Source organism: Nelumbo lutea, chromosome 7, assembly GCF_056320005.1.
Source record: "Nelumbo lutea isolate HS-2025 chromosome 7, American lotus-T2T, whole genome shotgun sequence".
In the NCBI taxonomy this organism is placed as follows: Eukaryota; Viridiplantae; Streptophyta; class Magnoliopsida; order Proteales; family Nelumbonaceae; genus Nelumbo; species Nelumbo lutea.
This window is the reverse complement of record NC_142690.1, coordinates 38,462,645-38,484,765: the sequence shown is the minus strand read 5'-3', so window position 1 is coordinate 38,484,765 and position 22,121 is coordinate 38,462,645. Positions and strand designations below refer to the sequence as shown.

Here is a 22,121-nt window from a genome sequence, read left to right as displayed (position 1 = left end):
CAATCTTGTTATATATATTATTAATGTTTCCCAAGGAACCGGGTGGGGTTGGGATTTTTTTTATGGCTATGGGATTAGGATATCTATTCCTATGAAATACAGGGCAAGGTATTTGAATTCCTATGTTTCCGGTATATATTAGACGGGAGAGATTCTGCAAATTAGAATCGTACGTGTTCATGTTTCTGACTTTCCGGTAAACCCACTAGTCCACCAACCCCATGAAATATGAAACAAAAAGGATGGCTTACAAACATGCAAATGAATATGGTTGCACGTTGCAGTTATCGGTTGTCATCCTCACCATCTCATGGGTCCCACCATATAGATCAACAAGGGGAATTCTCACAATCAGACGGTGAAAAATAAACATGACACTTGGATTTGCGAATTTCTAGCCCATTTTGGATATCCATTTTCCAAATCATTCTTTCGCTTTTGGGAAATTGACTTCTTTTATTTTCCCACCTCTCTCTTATCTGCAACTTCTACAATGGCTTCCATATCTGCAGCTGTTCTTCTAGTCTGCTATCAAATCTCAGTCTCCTTTTGGCCAATACTTTCTGCCTCAGTCGTGGAGGATCTTAACAACCTACAGCCGACTCTAGACTTCCACTCCACAGTAGCAAACAATTGTCTGATGAATCCATCTCTTAGATACTGCAACTACTCTTCCACTGACCTTCCTAACATCTTCAAATCCACCATAGTTGCAGACCACCTCTGCAATGAATCCAAGAACCTAAATTGTGATGTTTTATTTACAAAGATCGATCTCAGAAACCGCCCAAAAATTGCACCACTTTACTTATCCTTCACCTTCTTCTGGAGGTACTGCCCCTTAACGATTCTCAGCATTGATCTCTCAAACAATTCCCTCACAGGGGCTTTTCCTTCTGAGATCCTCTACTGTTCCCAGATCCATTCTCTTGATCTGAGCCATAATGACCTCTTTGGTGATGTCCCTATACAAAGTTTCTCTCCTCTGACCAACCTTACACTCCTCAATCTCTCCTACAATCACTTCTCTGAAAGTAAAATCTCGGACAGCCCATTCTTTGAACGGTTTAATTCCTCGAGTTTTGTTCATTCAGGTCTTCTACCAGATCACAGGAAATTCAAGATCAAAGCGGTAATTTTGCTTATTGGGTTTCCAATCTTTGTTGTTCTGATGGTGGGATTTTTGGGGTGGCTATGCTACCGACGACAAGATATCTTACCATCGGTTCTCAAACATCGGCACAATTTTACACCAACAATGCTAAATGCAGCAACAGCTGGATTTTCAGAGAAAAAATTGGTGGGAAAGAGTAGGGGAGTTGAGATTTACAAAGGGATTCTGAAAGATCGAACAGAAGTTCGAATTGAGATATACAATGAAGAAATTGCAAATCAAATCCGCAGAAAATTTGTCCAAGAATGCCAAATTCTTGTTCAATTGTCCCACAAGAATTTGGTTCGAGTGTTAGGCTGGTGTGATAATAGGGGACTGAGGGCCATTGTAACGGAATGGACGGATGGCAGGAATATTGAGTCATGGTTATCAGGCTACCCACCATGGAAGCACAGGCTGAAAGTTCTAATGGGACTTATGGAAGGGATGTATTATCTGCAGGAGCAATGGCCTGAAGTTGGTTATGACCTTAGGGCAAGCAGTGTGATGTTATCCCACGACAGAGAGCCGTTGATTTCAAGGTTTAAGTTTGGAGAACAAAATAGTACTTCAAAGAGTAAGCTAATCCGTGTTTCCACTAAGCTAATTTCGATTTTAAATAATGCAGTTCTTTGGCAAAGCCTGTGGTGTAAGTTTTGCACCCAGTAATTTACTTTTCCGTTGTTTGCTTACGCATACACTTTGGCTTCTGGGAGCCTTTATTTCTCAAACCAAAATTTGTATCCTACGTTAGAACTTGCATTTGCAGCAGTGCAAAGCTGCAAATGAAAATCTGCATTCAAATAAGGAGAAGTGTGTTTTAACATTAATACAACTCCGCTTACTACTATTCTTCTTTCTTGGTTTTTAATTTCTATTCTAATTGTTTTGAATTCACAAAAATGGGTTGCGGCGTTCGTTTGCCTACATTAAATAATCTCATATTACGCAGCTAATCTAGTCTCTTGAAGTTGCTTCTTTGTTTTTCAGAGATTTACAGACTTGGAATACTTCTAATGGAGATGGTAGCAAACAGGCGGCCCCAAGAAGATTCTGAGAAGAGTGAGACTGGTTTTATCGAGTGGATGAGGATGAACTACCCTGGGAACGTTGAGAACGTGATCGATGGTAGAGTGAAGAAGGCAGGAGGTGGTGCATCTGAGCAAGCTGGGCAAATAATAGGCATAGCATTAACGTGCACCGATCTGTTGACAAATCGCCAACCAAGCTTGGATCAGATCTTCAATACCATCAATAGACTCTATGCGTCTTCCTTGGCATTTGAATCACCCAATCATAAGAGATCACACAAAGAAAGAGGTGAGTGGCACAAACGAGTCCTCCAATCAAGATGAATCCGAGATCAAGTTTGAGCCTTGCAAATTAAATTTTCAATAGCAAGTACATGATAATCAAAGTGAAGTAGACCATATAAGCATGTAGCCCATATTAGCTTTCCTCCATTTCTGAAGTACAAACGTCACTGTAAATAGAAATATCTTTCTGTGGCATTTGATATATGAAGAAAGAATTGAGATTTCCTGAATTATTTTTAGCTTGAAAGCAGTGAGTTTTTCTTGATCTAGACTCTAGAGGATAAGAAACTGGGAATACGAGACCAACAAGTAAAATATTGGGAGAGTCTACACAATATTTAGAGTTAACACAAATATCAAGAGACTAGAGAATTGAGGGAGTTCGGTAATGGGTTCATCCGAACAGAGATATATAGATGATGTAGTTACATTGTCATGTATGGTTACAACTCTCTGAATGATATGGGTCACAATCTGATAATGTGATAATTGATAAACATGATAAAAGGATAACAGGGGTGAATGTGCGTGAGCCAATATAAGTCTTGGAGCTTCTACTCTCTACGTGTGAACACGCCTCCCCAAGCCAACTGAAAGTACTTAAAGCTTAGAGAAAAGAAATTAAGGCAAGCAGATAGAGGCTTAGTAAATGTGTCAGTTCAGAATTATACAAAAACATATTTAAAAATTCTATGCATATTAAAATATTCTTGTACTATATACGGAATTAGACTTAAAATTTATTGTTCTATAGAGCAATATAATTCATGGGTAGGGATGGCAATTTTCTCTATCCCTATTTTACTTCACCGATCATGCAGGGATGGATGGAGATTGCCTTAGCGGGGACAAAGTGGGGATGGGAGTAACTAAAAATAAATTTTAAATTAAAAATTTCAGAGATTCAGGTCTGAGCCTTCTCTGCCGAGGTCCAGATTAACTTAAAACTTGAGGTTGGAATGGGGAGTATGATCCCCGCCCCGAACCCACCCATTGCCATTCCTATCCTAGGGATCATCCCCTAAACCCATAACACCCCCAAACCCATAAATATAGCTCCATTAATTATAGTAATTATAAATGTAGTATCCAATACTTATGGAAATTATTAAAATTTTCTAATTATTTATAACTTAACTTTTAGTAAATTAACAAAATCACTAATTAATGCTAAAAAATTACAGTAAGTATCCAAATTTTAAAAAATATAAAAAAATAATTTATATTTATTGAAATTAGTTTTCCACTAAAACATTACTGAAAATTTTAATTATTATTTGATAATATCATTAAATATTAATAAATTGACCAAAAATACTGAAAATATCAATAACTACTTATTGCTAAAAGTTACTGATCATTTTTAATTATTAAATTTATATTTACTAATATTTTAATTAATTATTAATTTTTTAGTAATTATTGATTTCAATAATTAATTTTCAAAAAATTCTGAAATTAAATTACCAAAATCAGTAATTTTCAGCAAGTAATTCTTAGTAATTAAAATTTTCAATTGATTAAAATTGTGGAAAATTATAGTTTAGGTGTTGATATTTACTAAATAATATTCAATAGTTATTCAAAATATAAAAAACATTTCATAAATTAATTTGACTACTCAAATTAATCTAATTAATTAATGTAACCACATTTTTGGTTTTTAGATGGTTTATAATATAGATTAAGAGGTGTTTTAAGTGGAATTTTATATGGGAGAGATTGTTTTGGAGAAATTTTAGGAAGGGGTTGAGCCAATTGGTAACATGAGAGAGAGAGAGAGAGATAGGCCTGTCACGTGGCAATATAGATTAAGAGGTTTTTCAGAAAGAATTTTCCATGGGAGAGATAGTTTAGGAGAAATTTTAGGAGGGGGTTGCCACGAGGAACTCTAGTGTAGAAGAGAGGGCTGCTAGGTGGCTACATGGAAGGGTTAGGAATGGGTAAGGGAGAAAGGAGAGAGGTTTAAGGAGGGAAGAGCTAAGGGAATGGGAGGAGAGGGCTGCTAACGCGGGGCCTAATCACTTTAAAATATAGTATAGATATAATACCATACATACTACATTTATATAGATATATATTCAGTAAAACTTTATACCATATGTAATCACCATGGACTTGATAGGTGGCTGGTCAAAGGATGTGTAAAGACCGTGATAGGAGATCCAAGGATGTGTAAAGAGGTAAAAACCAATTGCTTAAGCTAAAACTTTGTGAATCAGTATACTTAGTTGTTAACTTGGTCATGATTATCTGTTCTGCAAAAGTCTATCAAGACATATTGTAGATAAACCAAGTGATTCTGATGAATTATGGGTGCCCACAATATCTGTATGATGCACAAGCAAATCATATCAGCCTGTGAGCTAGATGTGGACCACCCTCTTAAGCTTTACACATCAAAGTGAAAGGAGTTTAGTAAGCTTCAACCAACACCAAATATTGGACACATTATGCAACCTCATCTTTCCTAATTGAAAAGAAAAAGAATGCAAGCAAGAAGTCAGTCTGCCTATAATGCTCGATTTCTTATTATATAATGAATCGAATTTGCGTTTTGTTTTTAACCAGAAACCCTTTTCCTGCTCAATGACTCAAACTAACCGGCTTTTGTATTTTCAGGTTCTGTTCTAACCGGCTTTTAACCAAAAACCCTTTTCCTCAGGTTCTGTTCTAATCCATCTACCAAAAACTTGTGTGGGATATGAATGTATGGCTGTGTTGAAGTTGATCCACACATGACTATGCAATTCGATCAACTCCAATGCAATTGTTGGCCTAACTGAAGTTCAAATAGATGGGGACAAAACAATATATTATGTTGAAACAAAGTATCATAATTCAGTGTTAGGATTAGAGTCTTGGGCCCATGTGCAGTTTAACCACTTGGCCCACTTGCAGTCAGGTCGGTTAGATGGGTTGCTACACTGCAACGGACTATCTTTGTAATTATAAATACTAATTGAAACTCAATAAGAAGAATATAGAAGTTTTCCGTTCTCGGTACCACCTTACATGGTATCAGAGCCTTTACCTCATTGCAAATACTTTTTCTCATCAGTCTTCTTTTTCTTCATCGCATGCCGCGCCTGCGGCGTTTTGTCATTTTTCTTCATTGCAGACACTTACCTCATCGCACTCTACGTCTGTACCAAGGCAGTTCATCGCACATATTTTCCTCATAGCATTTTCTAAGAAGTCTGAAATCTTGATCTTGGATTTGTTAAAACTCAACCGATCTCTGACAAGTCGTAAATATCGTCATGGCATCGGAAACCAGCGTCAACTCCATGGCGTCCCAGTTCTTGGATCCTAGCTCCCTGTATTTTCTGCATGCCTCGGACAATTTGGTAATGATTTTGGTATCATGTTTGCTCAGTAGAGAAAACTACCCAATGTGGCAGCAAGCGATGAAAATAGCACTTCGAGCAAAGAACAAACTATGTTTTGTCGATAGATCATTGCTCCAACTAGCAAGATTGTCACCAGAAGAAGGTGCTTGGTCCAAATGCAATGCAATGGTTGCTTCTTGGATCTTCAACTCTGTCTCAAAGGAACTTTACGATAGTGTCACTTTCATTGAGTCTACATCAGAAATTCGGTCGGAATTACAGAAGCGGTTTTCTCAGAAAAATATTCCTAGAATACACCAATTCAAGCATGATTTGGCAATGCTCAAACAAGCGGATCTTACGGTAACATCCTTATTCACCAAATTGTAAATAATTTAGGATGAATTGGCTATACTCACCAGCTTGCCTGAGTGTTCTTGTGGAGGCGCATCCAAGATCTTCATTGCTAAACAAGAAAAGGAGCGACTCCATCAATTCCTAATGGGGCTCAATGAGTCGTACAACACCATCCACTCAAATATACTTGGATTTGAACCCTTAACATCCTTGAATAAGGCTTACGGTCTGGTTCTTCAAGAAGAATGCCACCTAGCGATGTATACTTTGCAAGGACCTGCACCAGAAACAACGGCCATGTTTGTCTCCTCTCGACAAGGGCCTCGTTCAAATGCCATGGGACCTAACCAACAATCATGATCAAAATATTATTGTGAGCACTACAAACGCAATGGGCACACCAAGGATTGTTGCTACGAACTGGTAGGATATCCACCCAGTTGGGATAAATCCCATTCAAATCGGTGGAGCGAGAAAGGGAACCAACCATCAAGATCCTGTGTAGTTTTAGAAATCACAAATCAAATCCTTGGCAGGACTCCTTCGAGCAATTCTTCATTATTTGGCCTTTCTCTTCAACAATACAATCAGCTTCTCTCCTTGTTGAACAAAGAATCAACTAATGCTATATCTACCAATGCTGTTGGTAAGACCACCTCTGATGTCGAGTGGATACTTAATAGTGGTGCTTTAGATCATATGATCTCGTCAATATGTCATTTTATTGATCACACTATCAAAGATATTGCTAAACCAGTTCGGCTACCAAATGGACTCTTGGTTCCAGCCCCGATGCAAGGATTAATATCCTTAGCATCTTTGATCATCCCTAATGTGCTCTACATACCAGATGTTTCTTGCAATCTCTTGTCTATTAGTCGGCTAACACAATAATTCAATTGTTCTATGATTTTCTTTTCTTCATCATGCTCTATCCAGGACTTAGCCTCCAAAACGGTGATTGGGGTGGGGAGTTTGCATGATGAACTATACCGATTCTCATTCACAATGACTCAACACGAAGGGATGAGAGATTCATCATATGGATGGTTGAACCCTACAGGAAGGTTGGGTGAAATTTCAAAAATTTCTCTCTTTCCCATTTGGGAATTGCGTTCCCTATTTTAGAAAACTACATTTTCAAGGATCGATCTTGAACCAAACCGGACCAGATCTGAAACCAAAAGGGAGGAGAGGGATATGCCTGATATGGAGTAGCAATAACTCCCAATGAAGGTGTTCACGCCCAAGGGGAAATCCATAAACTGTTTCCATTGAAGATGAATAGTGTGAGGTGAAGTAGGATCAGCAGGACGACTCTTTAGCAAGAACCGAATTCTTCAGCAAGAATGTGGTAGAGGGCTGGTGAGCACGACTTCAAATTGCCTCTTCTGCCAAGAAGCAATATCAAGAACAATTCTTGATCACTCCCACAAGTGGAGATCGAACTGGGTAGGAGCGGCAAGAATAGGGGAGAACTCTACAAACTACTGTAATGTATGATGTATCTTTTTCATGTCCACCATGCTCTCTTATTTATAGCCTTAAAGAGACAACCTCCTAATCTGATTAGAAGTTTCCTAATCCAAATATTTGGTTGGATCTAGACTCTTTAAGTGATAAGGATAATCCCTTATCTTATCTATAGTTTAAGATCAGCTTGATCCTAACCAAATTATGAGTTTTTTGATCCAAATCTTTATTTGGATCTGGACTCTTTAAGTGGATAATACTTATCCTCTTATCCTTATCTAATGATCCAAACCCAGATTTGCCTCTATTTAATTGATCTACAAGGTCTGGCCGAATTCATTGTAGGAGACAGTGAACCCCTGAGTCTAACACCATGGGCTCTTAATGGGCCCAACATTGATACTAAATGGTCATTGGGTCTAGCCACCTTGTGAAAACCCAAGAACTGTGGGCAAATGCAAGATTAGCCCATCAGGTATTACCCTCAATAATCTTACACTTAATCTCTCAGCTCATAATGATCAAACACTGTCCGATAAGAGATGACCTCTCATTCGGCTGCAATGAACAGTGTTGCACTCTCTACTCACATGGATCCCGGGAATTAAAACATTTTGCAAACATTTCGAAACTATAATATATATATATATATATATATATATATATATATATATATATATATATATGTATATCTTTATATAAATATATTTTGCAAAAAACAAATTTTAATGGTTGAAATCAACTATCGACAGTTTTAAGTTTCCATTAGAGAGAGTGCATCCCCGATCGTTCACTTTGTCCGATGAAGGGGCTGATCTTCACTATGATCACCCACTCAGATGAATTCTTAGACTGTCCCAACATACCTAGGTTTTGACCCCCTCTAAAGATCTCACTGATTGGCATATCAAAGGCAGCCCAATCCGACACCTGGTGCAGTACCATAATCGAGTCTAGGGACAGGTGTAACATTTCAGTTTTGCCCATCGATCTCCAAGGTCCAGGGCAATACTGGAATTTCGGTCTGGTTCAGGGCTTCAAGAAAACCCACACTGCATGTACCTCATGTCTCACCCTGGTAGTTGAGACAAGCCACCCAAGCCAACTTGGTGATACATCAATATTAGCTTTGGTAGGATAAATCTCCCCAGATCTATCAAACGACTGTGAAGATTTTAAACTAACACGAGTCTCATAAGAGTCCATCACCACAATGACATGAATCAATTATGTACTTTATTCATTTACAGTAAATGTCAAAAGGTACATCAATCTGATTGGAACAAAGGGCATAATTGTCTAACAGCTCCCACTTTCACTTAGGTCCAATCGGGTACAAGCCGGAGTCCCATACTTTCCACGTGTTTTTCAAACACTTTCTGTGTTAGTGGCTTAGTTAATGAGTCTGCTACATTTTCCACTGATGCTACCTTCTGAATCAGAACGTCCCCCCTTCCAACTATCTCTCGCAGTACATGGTACTTTCTCTCGATGTGCTTTGACTTCGAGTGGGCTCATGGCTCCTTAGCCTGAGCAATGGCTCCAGTGTTGTCACACAACAATGGAATGGGTGATGTGCTGGATGCAACTACTCCTAATTCCTGAATGAACTTCTTCATCCAAACGACTTCCTTGGCAACTTCACTTGCGGCAATGTATTCAGCATCAGTTGTGGAATCTACGGTGGACCCCTGTTTGCTACTTTTCCAGCTAACAACAGACGATCCTATCATGAAGATATAACCAGATGTAGACTTTCTATCATCTAGATCTGATTGGCAATCGGCATCAGTATACCCCTAGATCTATAGTGAACTACCATCGAATACCAAACAAAACTCTTTTGTCCTTCGAAGGTATTTTAGTATGTTTTTCACAGCGGTCCAACGCACCTACCCTGGGTTAGATTGGTATCTGCTTACTACATTCACTGCCTGAGAAATGTTAGGACAAGTGCACAGCATGGCAAACATGATGCTCCCAACGGCTGAGGCATAGGGAACCTCTTGCATGCCCTCGATCTCTTTGGTAGTCTTGGGAGACAAACCCTTGGAGAGAGTGACTCCATTCCTGAAAGGAACATTTCCTTTCTTGGTGTTCTCCATGCTGTATCTCTTGACTATTTTGTCAATGTAAGCAAATTGGGATAATCCTATTATCCTCTTCGATCTATCTCTATAGAGTCGAAGACCTACTATGTAGGAGGCTTCTCCAAGAACTTTCATGGAGAATTGTTGTGAAAGCCACACTTTCACCGTAGCTAACGTAACCCTATCCCCACTGGTCTTCCTATAAACACAGGGCTTATCCAAATTTTGCTCAAAGTCAAACTGTTTGATGGTAGATTCAAACCAGATGTTCCAACTCCTAGAATCTTGCTTAAGTCCATATATGGATCGGTTGAATTTATATACCATGTGTTCCTGACCTATAGTTATGAAACCTTGTGGTTGCTGCATATAGATATCTTAAGTAAGATCTCCATTCAGGAATGTGATTTTGACATCCATTTGCCAAATCTCGTAGTCATGGTAATCTGCTATAGATAACAGGATCCTAATAGATTTAAGCATGGCCATAGGCGAAAAGGTTTCTTCATAATCGATTCCCTCTTTTTGAGTGTACCCTTTCACCACAAGACGAACCTTATAGGTCCCAACTTTACCATCAGGGCCCTTCTTCCACTTATAGGTCCATTTGCAATCAATTGCCTTTACCCCAAGGGGCGGATCTACTAGAGTTCAGACACCATTGGTCTCCATTGAGTCCATCTCAGCTCTCATGGCATCTACCCACTGGTGGCCTGAAAACCCAGGTAGATCCATGGTCTCTCAGCTCTCGTGTCTTCCACTAAGATAGTTTCTTGGTCATAACCATAACGAACTGGAGGCCTAGAAACCTGGCTAATTCTTCTAGGTTGGTTATTTTCTGGAGCTGGTGGGACATCTCCTACTATCCTTGGGCTCTCCTCATCAAGAATAAATTCCTGATGATGATTATCCATGATGTAATCTTCTTCTAAAAAATGGGCATTTTGACTACAAAACACCTTTTGCTCTTTTAGATCATAAAATAAGTAACCCACTGAACCTTTGGGGTATCTTATAAATAGGCAACAACTAGTCTTGTATTCCAATTTGTCAGCATTAGTACTTTTAACATGTGCTGAACAACCCCAAATTTTCAAGTCTCCCACACTTGGTTTCTTACCGGTCCGAAACTCATAGGGAGTCTTCAGAATGGATTTGTGTTATGGGCCCACGCGTAGGATCTTGTCATGGGTCGGTCCACCGGGAGAGACTCCTGTCTTCCCTTGCCCTTGCCCTTGCGTATAGACCCTATTGTGGAAATCACGTGGGTGATTTGTCCAAGAGATTACCCGAACTCTCCTAACACCTTTTTTGGTTGAAAACTACATGCCTTTACTTCAATTCGTAGCTCCTTAAATAGGAGATTACTGAAGGAAACTCCTTGTTGGATTTGGCTAGGCTAGGGTAATCCAACTTAAACTCAAACTCCTAATTACCTACTCCTAATGGTAAGACAACTCTTACTTAAAATAAGATAAGATAAGATAAGGATAAGGGATGAGGAATGGAGTAGCTGGCGGTGAATTGGCGAGCAGAGCTGATGTGGTAAGATAAGTGTGGACCCACCCTGATGACCTATCATGTGGGTCCCATCCTACTGCTGCTACTGGCGGCATGCGTGTCTCACAGTGCTACTGTCGTGTGGTGTGTGCTGCTGCCGTGCGGTGCGTGCTGCTGCCTAGTGCTGCTGCCGTGCGGTGCATGCTGCGTGCTGCTGGGTGGTGCGTGTTGCGCGCTACCGGGCGGTGCATGCTGCCCGCTGCCACGCGGTGCGTGTTGCGCGCTTCCGGGTGATGCGTGTTGCGCGCTTCCGGGCGATGCGTGTTGCTATGCGGCGCTGTCGGGTGGTGCGTGCTGCTATGCGGCCTGCTATGCATGCCACTGCCTATGATTGCACCGTAGTGTGTTGTCGGGCGGTGTGTCCATAACATTACACCCCTCCTGGACTACGAGCTTGTCCTGAAACTCGAGTTCGGGGTAGGTGCTGTGAAGATCGGTCCCGGGAATCCAGGTGGCCTCAGCTGATGGTAGTCCGTCCCATTCCACTAGAACCTCGAAGGTACCCTGATTGATGCGTGATCGTACTAGAGCCCAAGGTTGGAGGATGGGTCTGTCATCCCTTAGAGGTGGTAGGGGAGGCACTTGGTCTGAGGGAGTCCCTGTAAAAGGCTTCAGGAGGGACACATGGAAGATGTCATGGATTCTATTGTGCTTCGGTAGCTCGAGTTGATAGGCAACCTTCCCGATCTGCTTGAGAACCTTGAAGGGCCTGTAAAATTTTGGGGTTAGCTTGGGGGGGCCTCGATGCCTGAGGGAGAGCTGTCAGTAGGGTTGGAGCTTCAGCCAAATGAACTGCCCCCGCTCGAAGGTGACTTTGCGGTGGTGTTGATCGTAGGCGTGCTTCATGTGCGCCTATGCCTGTTGTAGGCACAAGGAGACTTCGGCCAGGAGGGCGTCACGACCTTGGAGGTTGCGATCCACTTCTTCCAGTCGTGTTGAGCCTGGTTCGTAAGATAAGAGACGGAGAGGATCTCGGCCATATACTACTCGGAAGGGAGTCATGCCAAGGGAGGAGTGGTAGGACGTGTTATAACAATATTCGGCCCACGAAAGGCACTCCACCCAGTGCCTGGGCTGGTCTCCCACAAGGCAGCAGAGGTACATCTCTATTGTCTGTTCACCACCTCTGTTTGGCCGTCAGTCTGTGGATGGTAGGCGAAGGAGAAGGCTAGGTTTGTTTCCTGCAGTCGGAAGAGCTCCTTCCAGAAGGTGCTGGTAAAGATCGGGTCCTTGTCACTTACAATGGATTCGGGTAGCCCATGCAATCGGAAGATGTGGCCGAATAAGGTGTGGGCTATTGAAACCGCGCTGTAGGGGTGAGATAAGGGGAGGAAGCGGGCATACTTTGAGAAGCGGTCCACCACCACAAATATCACCGATTTCCTTCCCACCTTGGGTAAGCCTTCGATGAAGTCCATGGAAATATCTGCCCAGATCTGAGTGGGGAGGGCGAGGGGTTGGAGAAGGCCTACTGGGTGCAAATTTTCCCACTTCTGCTACTGGCACGTTGAACAGTTCTGGATGAAGTCCCGTACCGAAGCCTTCATGCCCTGCTAGTGGAAATCTGCATGGATGCGGTGCAGTGTTTTTTGGATACCCTCATGTGTGGCTGTGTATGCTGGAGATAATGGAGGGAATTAAGGGGCAGTCAGTTGGAAGATAAATTCGGCCCTTGTACAGTAGCAACCCGTCCTGCATGCTCCAATTGGAGTTGGTCGTTCCCGCCTATATTTTCTTGAGCAGATCGTTCCATTCGGGTGACTGTGGCAGTTCATTCTGAATGTCTTCCAACAGGGAGGCTCGAGGCTGTGAGATTGCATGAAGTAGCATGTCGTCTTCTCGACGGGACAAGGCATCTGCGGCAAGGTTCAAAGGGTTTGCTGACCCAATGCTGTTGTGGCGAGGTGGTAAGCCGTTGTTCCAGCAGATATTTGAGGCTGTAATGGTCCGTCTTGACTATGAAAGATCTTCCCCATAGGTATGGCCTCCAGTGCTGCACTACCTTAGCTAGGCCAATAAGTTCTCATTCGTAGGCGAGCAACTTAAGGTGGCGATCGGCCAGCTTGTGGCTGAAAAAGGCGATTGAGTGCCCTTGTTGCATTAGTATCGTGCCTATGCCGGTGCCCGATGCGTCACACTCCACTGTGAACTCAAGATCAAAGTTTGGCAAGTGTAGAACTGGTGTGGAGGAGAGGGCTTTTCTTAATTTTACAAAGGCTGCTTCAGCTGTACCGTCCCAGAGGAAGGCATTTTTCTTGAGCAGACTTGTTAGCGGGCCTTCCAGTAGTCCGTAATTGTGAACGAACTTGCGGTAGTAGCCAGTCAGCCCTAGGAAACTGCGGAGGGCCTTGATGGATTGCGGTATGGGCCATTCTTTGATGGTCTGAATCTTGGAGTCATCCACAGTGACCCCTTGACTGCTAATCACATGTCCTAAGTAAAGGACCCTACATTCCCAAAGGAGCATTTTGACCGTTTGAGGAAGAGCTGATGTTGTTGCAAGAGTTCAAGAACAATTCGCAGATGCTGCACGTGCTCTACCCACGATTTGCTATAGACTAGGATGTTGTCAAAAAATACCAAGACAAATCTGCGGAGATGGAAGTGAAACACCTCATTCATCAGGGCTTGGAATGTGGAGGGCGTTGCTAAGACCGAAGGGCATGACCAAAAACTCGAAGTGGCCATGGTGTGTTTTGAAGGCCGTTTTCTCTACATCTTCTGGGGTCATTCGGACCTAGAAGTATCCTGATCGGATGTCTAGCTTGGAGAAGTACTGCACTCCACGGAGTTCGTCTAACAACTCATCTACGACTGGGATGGGAAACTTATCCTTGATCATCCGACCGTTAAGCTCTCTGTAATCCACACAGAATCTCCAAGTCCCGTCTTGCTTGGGCACCAAAAGAACTAGGAAGGAGAAGGGGGAGCGGCTGGGGTGGATGATCCCTTGCTGTAACATGTATGCGCATTGCCTTTCTATTTCATCTTTCTACCGATGTGGGTAGCGGTAGGGCCTAACAACAACAGGATCTGATCCGGTTATCAGAGGGATTCGGTGGTTGCAAGCTCTGGGAGGGGGAAGCCCCTTGGGATCCTTGAATACTGTAGAGAAGTCCGTAAGGAGCTTTCCCATATCTGTTGCGCATGAGTCCCCACCTTGGAGTGTATGTAGTTGCGCCCTTGTTCTTATTCTGGTTCCCTGCTATGTGACTGGTTTGCCATCCAAGTGGAAGGTCATGGTCAGGGCGGCGAAACCCCATAGGATTGGTTAAAGCGTGATCAGCCATTTGACACCTAGGATGATGTCGAATTCATCCAAGGATAGTACGAATAAATCTGCTTGGAAGGACTCTATTCCGACCTGAATTCTGGTGTCCTTGCAAATTCTGGGGCTATGAACTCTTTCCCCGTTTGCCATGGCCACTTGTAATTGTGGCCTTCTTTCCATGGGCAGTTCTAACTTGTGGGCTGCCTGTTCGCTGATGAAATTGTGGGTGCTACCCGAGTCTACTAGAATATGGACTGGCCGCTCTGCTATTAATGCATGGAGGGAGATTTCTGGTTCTGATGTAGCAGGTTTGTCCTCTTTCTGTTCTTGTTCTTCTACTAGGAGACAGAACAACTTACACTTGTGGTCGGCGAAGTACAGGTCATCGCAGTTGAAGCACTGCCCCCTTGCGCGTCGTTTTGCCATCTCGGCTTGGGTCAGCCGCCTAATGGGGGGTGCAGACCTGCTGCTTCCTATGCTTGATGCTGATCTAGAGGGGTTGCTTGCAGGGAGCCTTGGTTCTGTGCTGGTGATCAAAGAGGAAGTCACTCCTGTTATCTTCGAAGGCATCCATGTTGATGTTGGCCGTCTTATACCGAAGCCCCCATGGGAGATCTGCATCTTCCTTTCGAAGGCACGTGCAAGGTTTATAGTTGTGACTAGTTTAGGGGGGTGCTGCATCTTGGCGTCCACTCTTAGGGGTTCCACTAGCCCTGCTGTGAACATGTCGACTTGCTGGTTTGGGCGTATCGAGGCTGCTCTGGAGAGAAGGGTTTGGAACTGGCGCTGATAATCCACCACAGTCTCGGTTTGCTTGAGGTTGATTAGTTCGCCCAGTGGGTTACTTGTCAATGGGGGTCCAAACCGGAGGAGGCAATAGGATTTAAATTGTTCCCAACTAAGCCCGGGTTCTTCCTGCTCTAGACGGTAGAACCAGAGCTGTGCCTCTTCTATGAGGTGGAAAGCGGTCAGACTGACCTTGTCTCTGTCATCGGTGCACTGGTTGCGGAAGAACTGTTTGTAGCGGTACAACCATCCCAGTGGGTCTCTAGTGCCGTTGTAGGACAGAAATTCTAGCCAACTGTATTTGGGGATAACAGGGGCAGTTGGGGTGGCCATCTGATGTTCGCCGGACGTTTCTGCCCAGTCCGGCTTGCGACTGTTGTTGGTGGCGGTTCCTTCTAAGTTCCTTTCCCTGTTGGCTAAGAATGTCTCCAACAAGTGTCGAAGCTCCCGGACATCATCATTGACCTCACAAACTTCCATGTTGGTCTCTGCAAGTTTGTGTTCCAGTTTGTGAACCTTGGAAGACAGTGGCTCTTGTTCCCCCATGGTGGTAGGCTCTGATACCAGAATGTTATGGGCCCACGCGTAGGATCTCGTCACGGGTCGGTCCACCAGGAGAGACTCTTGTCTTCCCTTGCCCTTGTCCTTGCGTACAGACCCTATTGTGGCAATCGCGTGGGTGATTTGTCCAAGAGATCACCCAAACTCTCTTAACACCTTTCTTGGTTGAAAATTACATGCCTTTACTTCAATTCGTAGCTCCTTAAATAGGAGATTACAGAAGGAAACTCCTTGTTGGATTCGGCTAGGCTAGGGTAATCCAACTTAAACTCAAACTCCTAATTACCTACTCCTAATGGTAACACAACTCTTACTTAAGATAAGATAAGATAAGATAAGGATAAGGGATGAGGAATGGTGTAGCTAGCGGCGAGTTGGCAAGCAGAGCTGATGTGGAAAGATAAGTGTGGACCCACCCTGATGAGCTATCGTGTGGGTCCCGCCCTACTGCACTGTCGGCGGCGCGCATCTCACAGTGCTGCTGCCGTGCAGCGCGTGCTGCTGCCTAGTGCTACTGCTGTGCGGTGCATGCTGCGCGCTGCTGGGTGGTGCGTGTTGCGTGCTACCAGGCGGTGCATGCTGTGCGTTGCCGGGTGATGCGTGCTGCTGTGCGGCGCTGTCGGGCTATGTGTGCTGCTGTGTGTGCCGCTACCTATGACTGCATTGCAGTGTGCTGCCGGGTGATGTGTCCATAACAATTTGGTTAGAACCTGGTCTAGTACGTATATCGCAGTCTCTAATGCGTAACCCCGAAAGGATGTGGGTAGTTCCGAGTGTACGAGAAGTGATCAGACCATATCCAATAAAGTCTGGTTCCTCCTTTCTGTCACACCGTTTAACTGTGATGTAGCAGGAGGAGCTAGTTGTGATTGAAGGGTCTTAATTTCTCTCCCTAATTGTTTCTCGACTTCTTGTCTGAATTCTTTGAACTTTTCAAAAGATTTAGACTTATGTCTCATTAGGTACACATAACCATACCATGAGTAATCATCGGTAACGGTTATAAAATAAGCATGTTGGTTATGTGCCCTAACATTTAGGGGATCACATATATCAGTATGTATAAGGTCAAGTGTGCATGTAGATCTTTCAGGCTTTCCCGCAAATGGTCATTTTGTTATCTTACCCTAAAGGCAAGGTTTACAGGTTGGAAGATCTTCTATGGTTAAAAAATCCAAAGGACCATCCTTTACCAACCTTGTGATACGATTTTTGTTAATGTGGCCAAGTTGGTAATGCCACAGGCACGTAAGATCACAAGTCCTCTTCTTGGGGATTATTTCTAACGTAGTTTTGGTAATGTTTGTTTCCAGAGAAGGATGGAGAACATAGAGACCGTTCTCAAGTTCTCCGTATGTGAGGAATTTGTTGTTCTATTTAATAGTAATCACATTACTAAATAAGATAGAATAACCATCCATGCACAATTTTGAGACAAAAATCAAATTTCTTCTTAAATTTTACGAAAAGACAATTTTTAAGTACAATTGTTCATTCTCTAAAAACTAGTTCTATATTTCCTATGGTTGTAGATGCAACTATTGTAGAAGTCCCCAAGTAGAGCGTCACTTCTCCGGAACTCAGTCTTCTACTTATCTTGAACCCCTGTAGTGAGTTACACGCATGGGTTGAAGCCCCGTCAATACACTAGGAAGCAGAAGTGACCAACAAATTGGTCTCTATGATAAAAAATTCAAAATTACCTTGCTTCTTAGTCTCTAGATATTGAAGACAATTCCTCTTCCAGTGACCGGTCTGTTTGCAGAAGTGACAGGCATCTGATGCCCTATCTTTCTTCTGCCTTTTAGTTTTGCTACCCTTCTTCAAAGCCTTCTGCTTTTTCTTGCCCGATTTGCTACCTTCAACAAGCATGGCTATTGGCTTATCCTTCTTAATCAGTTCTTCAGCCATTTGCAACATATTGTTGAGTTCCTGAAGGCTAACATTTAGCTTATTCATATTGTAATTCATGATAAACTGATTGAAGGATGGAGGTAAGGAATTGAGGACAACATCAATTTTGGTGTCATGATCTAGCCCTAACCTAAGAGCCTCCAGTTCATTGATATAGCCCATCATCTTTAAACAATGGTTATAAACAATTTTAAGACATTTTGTTGAGTAGAATGGTTATGCTCTTCATACATAGTCTTTAGACTATCCAATATATCCTTGGACACTTCGATCTTATCAAATTGTCACTATATTGGATTCTCCAAAGAAGCTATAATATAACACCAGGCAAGAGAGTTTTTCTCTTCCCATTCTTGATACTCTCTTCTTCGGTCCTGAAAAGCCCTGCCACCCGGACGATCCAGTGCAGGGTTCTTAGTAATTTTGTCTAATTTCTCAGATATTAGAACCGGCATAAAGTTTTGGAACTAGTTAGCATAATTAGGGCCCTTGAGTTTGTTATCATCCAACAATTTGGTGATTCCGTTTGCCATTTTTGGTAAAGGCAAGGGAGATTTGTAAGTCCACAACCTTATTGATTTATGCCATCACATAGAAAGGGGTTTTAATCTATGTTTAATTTCCATTTTGGGCATCTCTAAGATTCCCTCCAATCTTAGTGACAGAGACAGTTGTGTTTCTGGAAATGTGGGAAACCACATAGGGTGCATGAAGCCAACTGTTTAAGCTACAAAACCTTTTGTGAAGAATATCTTTTCACTCATCTTATGTGCTTTCCCTTTGGTCTCTGTCAGAAAAGGTTCATAGCCATTTTAGGTTAAACCTTTCTATCCAATAAGTGTTCACCCATCATATTCGTGAACTCCAAGGTACCATGAGAGAGTCTTCCATTTTAGGATAGGCCCCTCCCACATCGGACTATGACGCCCCTATCATCTCATGAAGCAATCCAGCCAACTGCATTAGTAGATGGATAGTGCAATTTTATGGTGCATCCACGCCCGTCAATACAGTTAACCTTCATACTAATGATGGAAGGCCTTTAGAGAATTCATCATATGAAATTCCCTATCACATGCACTTATGTCTAATGGAGGGATAAAAAAACTCCCTAAATCTTATTTAGGTCAAACTAAAGTGGATCCCACCACTAGCTTTCATAAAGCCAGATTTAGATGGGCCCTTAAACGGCTAAGGTTTTGCATGGTTCCTCTTGGGGAAGAAGCTGGAGTGGAACCCATCACGTAGGAAGATCATCCAATGATCTTAAGGACACCATGGAAATGATGTGCATTCAACCATGGTGTGCGTAAGATCCACTGTTGAATTAGCATGGACCAAGTGCTTATGGCCCATGAACGTAGCACATCACACATCCATACATCACATGCATGAAATCCATAATTAATCCAATCAATTAAATAACTGTAAAACCCATATATAAAGTCCATTTAATTTCATAATATTACCAATTAATATTATCTAGGTATATGGGTTGAACTGCAAAGAGTATTTTGGCCCATATAGCATTTATGCTAAATTGGGCTAAAGCAGTTTTAATAGATTAAAACTGGGTTTTACAGATGTAGGTTGAATTGCATCTTACAATTAACCATCAACCACATGGCCCATATAGAAAATTTTTGGGTTGAGAACATCCCCCTATCGAACCACAGATTCGGTCCAACCAGTTTGGTCCAATCTGGTTCGAATGGGTCTAGGGTTTGATGTTTAATTCAAGACTCAATTCAAGAAGATGATCTGAAATTAAATAATTGATGCATGACACTCAAGAATCAGTAAGAGAGCTGTTCATAAGACTGCTACCCTGCAAAACAAAGATCAGTTCACAATATGCAATTCCCAAAACTGCAAATCACAGATTGCTGAACCCGAATCTACGAAATTCTCTCCTTTGTGCTTTCTGTTTCATCTTCGAATGAAATAAAATAGAAAACCTAATTTTCTACTATTACTACATCAGATTCAAATTCCTATACATTCCTTCTAAAATTAAAAAAAATAAAATTAATTACATACCAAGAATGAAAATAATAAATCAGCAAGTGCGCAGATTTCTTGCGCCAATAAAAGAATCAGATCTCCACCATACGAACAGCCCATAGTCCAAGAAAAATATATAGAAAAATTCTAAATATAAATCAGATTAAAAAAAAATTTAATTTCAGATCATTTGCCCAAAAACTGGGAACCGATTTCCTAGAAATACGTTAACTATGCAAATCAGGTAGAATGCCTTCTGCCCATTTGCGCAGATCCAGATATGGTTTAATTCGATTCAAGATTTGAACCTAACTCTGATACCACTGAAGGGATGAGAGATCCATCATATAGATGGCCGAACCCTGCAGGAAGGTTGGGCAAAATTTTAAAAATTTCTCTTTCCCATCTGGGAATCGCATTCCCTATTTTAGAAAATTGTAGTTTCAAGAATCAATCTTGAACCAAACTGGACCAGATATGAAATCAAAAGGGAGGAGAGGGATATACCTGATACGGAGTAGCAGTAACTCCCAATGAAGGTGTTCAAGCCCAAGGAGAAATCCAAAAACTGCTTCCACTGAATATGACACAGTGTGAGGTGAAGTAGGATAAGCAAGACGACTCTTTAGCAAGAACTGAATTCTTCAGCAAGAATGGGGTAGAGGGCTGGTGAGCACAACTTCAAATTGCCTCTTCTATCAAGAAGTAATATCAAGAACAATTCTTGATCACTCCCACAAGTGGAGATCGAATTGGGTAGGGGCAGCAAGAATAGGGGAGAACTCTATATACTGTTGTAATGTCTGTTGTGTCTTTTGCATGTCTGCCCAACTCTCTTATTTATAGCCTTAAAGAGACAACCTCCTAATCTGATTAGAAGTTTCCTAATCCAAATCTTTATTTGGATTTGGACTCTTTAAGTGATAAGGATAATCCCTTATCTTATCTGCAGTTTAAGATCAACTTGATCATAATCAAATTAGGAGTTTCCTGATCCAAATATTTACTTGGATCTGGACTCTTTAAGTGGATAAGACTTATCCGCTTATCCTTATCTACTGATCCAAACCCAGATTTCCCTTATTTAATTAATCTAATTAACCCAGTTTGAATTGGGCTTTAGTCCCATTAAGTTTATATGCTTACTTAACCTCTTAACCTACTGCCAGTTGGCTTTTCTTGTATGGCGTGGACCCAAACATTGATCTACACATCAGCCACATGGGTTCAGCCCAGCCTTTGTTACAAGGCTTCGCCAAATTCACTGTAAGAGACAGTGAACCCCTGAGTCCATCACCTATGGGCTCTTAATGGGCCCAACATTTATACTAAATGGTCATTGGGTCCAGCCACCTTATGAAAACCCAAGAAATGTGGGCAAATGCAAGATTATCCCATCAGGTATTACCCTCAATTGTCTTACACTTAACCTCTCAACCTATAATGATCAAACACTGCCCGACAAGAGATGACCTCTCCCTCGACTGCAAGGAATAATGTTGCACTCTCTACCCACATGGATCCTGTGAATTAAAACCTTTTGCAAACATTTCAAAACCATAATATATGTATATATATATGTGTGTGTGTGTGTGTGTGTGTGTGTCTTTATATAAATATATTTTGCAAAAAAACAAATTTCAACGGTTGAAATCAATTACCAGTAGTTTTAGGTTTCCATCAGAGAGAGTGCACCCCCGGTCATTCACTTTGTCGGACAAAGGGGCTGATCCTGTCACTATGATCACCCACTCAAATGAATTCTCAGACTGTCCCAACATACCCAGGTTTTGACCTCCTCCAAGGATCTCATTGATTGGTATATCAAAGACAGCCCAATCCGACACCTAGTGTAGTATCATAATCGAGTCCAAGGGTTAGGTGTAACATTACAATTTTGCCCATCTATCTCCAAGGTCCAAGGCAATACTAGAATTTTGGTCCGGTTTAGGGTTTCAAGAAAACCCACACTGCATGTACCTCAGGTCTCACCCTGGCAGTTGAGACAAGCCACCCCAACCAACTTGGCGGTACATCAGTGCCAGCCTTGACAGGATAAATCTCCCCAGATCTATCCAACGGCTGTGAAGATTCTAAACTAACACGAGTCTCATAAGTGTCTAGTTTAAGGGAATTACACAGAAACACACCACAATGACATGAATCAATTATGTACTTTATTCATTTACAATAAATGTCAAAAGGTGCATCAATCTGAATGGGGCTTAGGGCATAACTGTCTAACACAACATGCATCTATTTACATCACTTCCACCACAAATTCCACAACATAGCACCAACGCG

At 42.1% G+C, this 22,121-nt stretch overlaps 2 protein-coding genes across 2 annotated transcripts; both read left to right on the top strand.

Annotated features, from left to right (window-relative positions):
• Nucleotides 1-432: 432 nt before the first annotated feature.
• Nucleotides 433-2,702, top strand: LOC148846142 (Leucine-rich repeat protein kinase family protein). The gene is made up of 2 exons (XM_088955643.1): nt 433-1,730; nt 2,144-2,702. The coding sequence occupies exons 1-2, from the start codon at nt 494-496 to the stop codon at nt 2,506-2,508; spliced, it is 1,602 nt and encodes a 533-aa protein (XP_088811769.1). The 5' UTR covers nt 433-493; the 3' UTR covers nt 2,509-2,702.
• Nucleotides 2,703-5,732: 3,030 nt separating this feature from the next.
• Nucleotides 5,733-6,191, top strand: LOC148846141 (uncharacterized). Its single transcript, XM_088955932.1, has one exon. It carries the CDS (start codon nt 5,733-5,735, stop codon nt 6,189-6,191), a length of 459 nt encoding a protein of 152 aa, XP_088812058.1.
• The last annotated feature ends 15,930 nt before the right edge of the window (nt 6,192-22,121 follow it).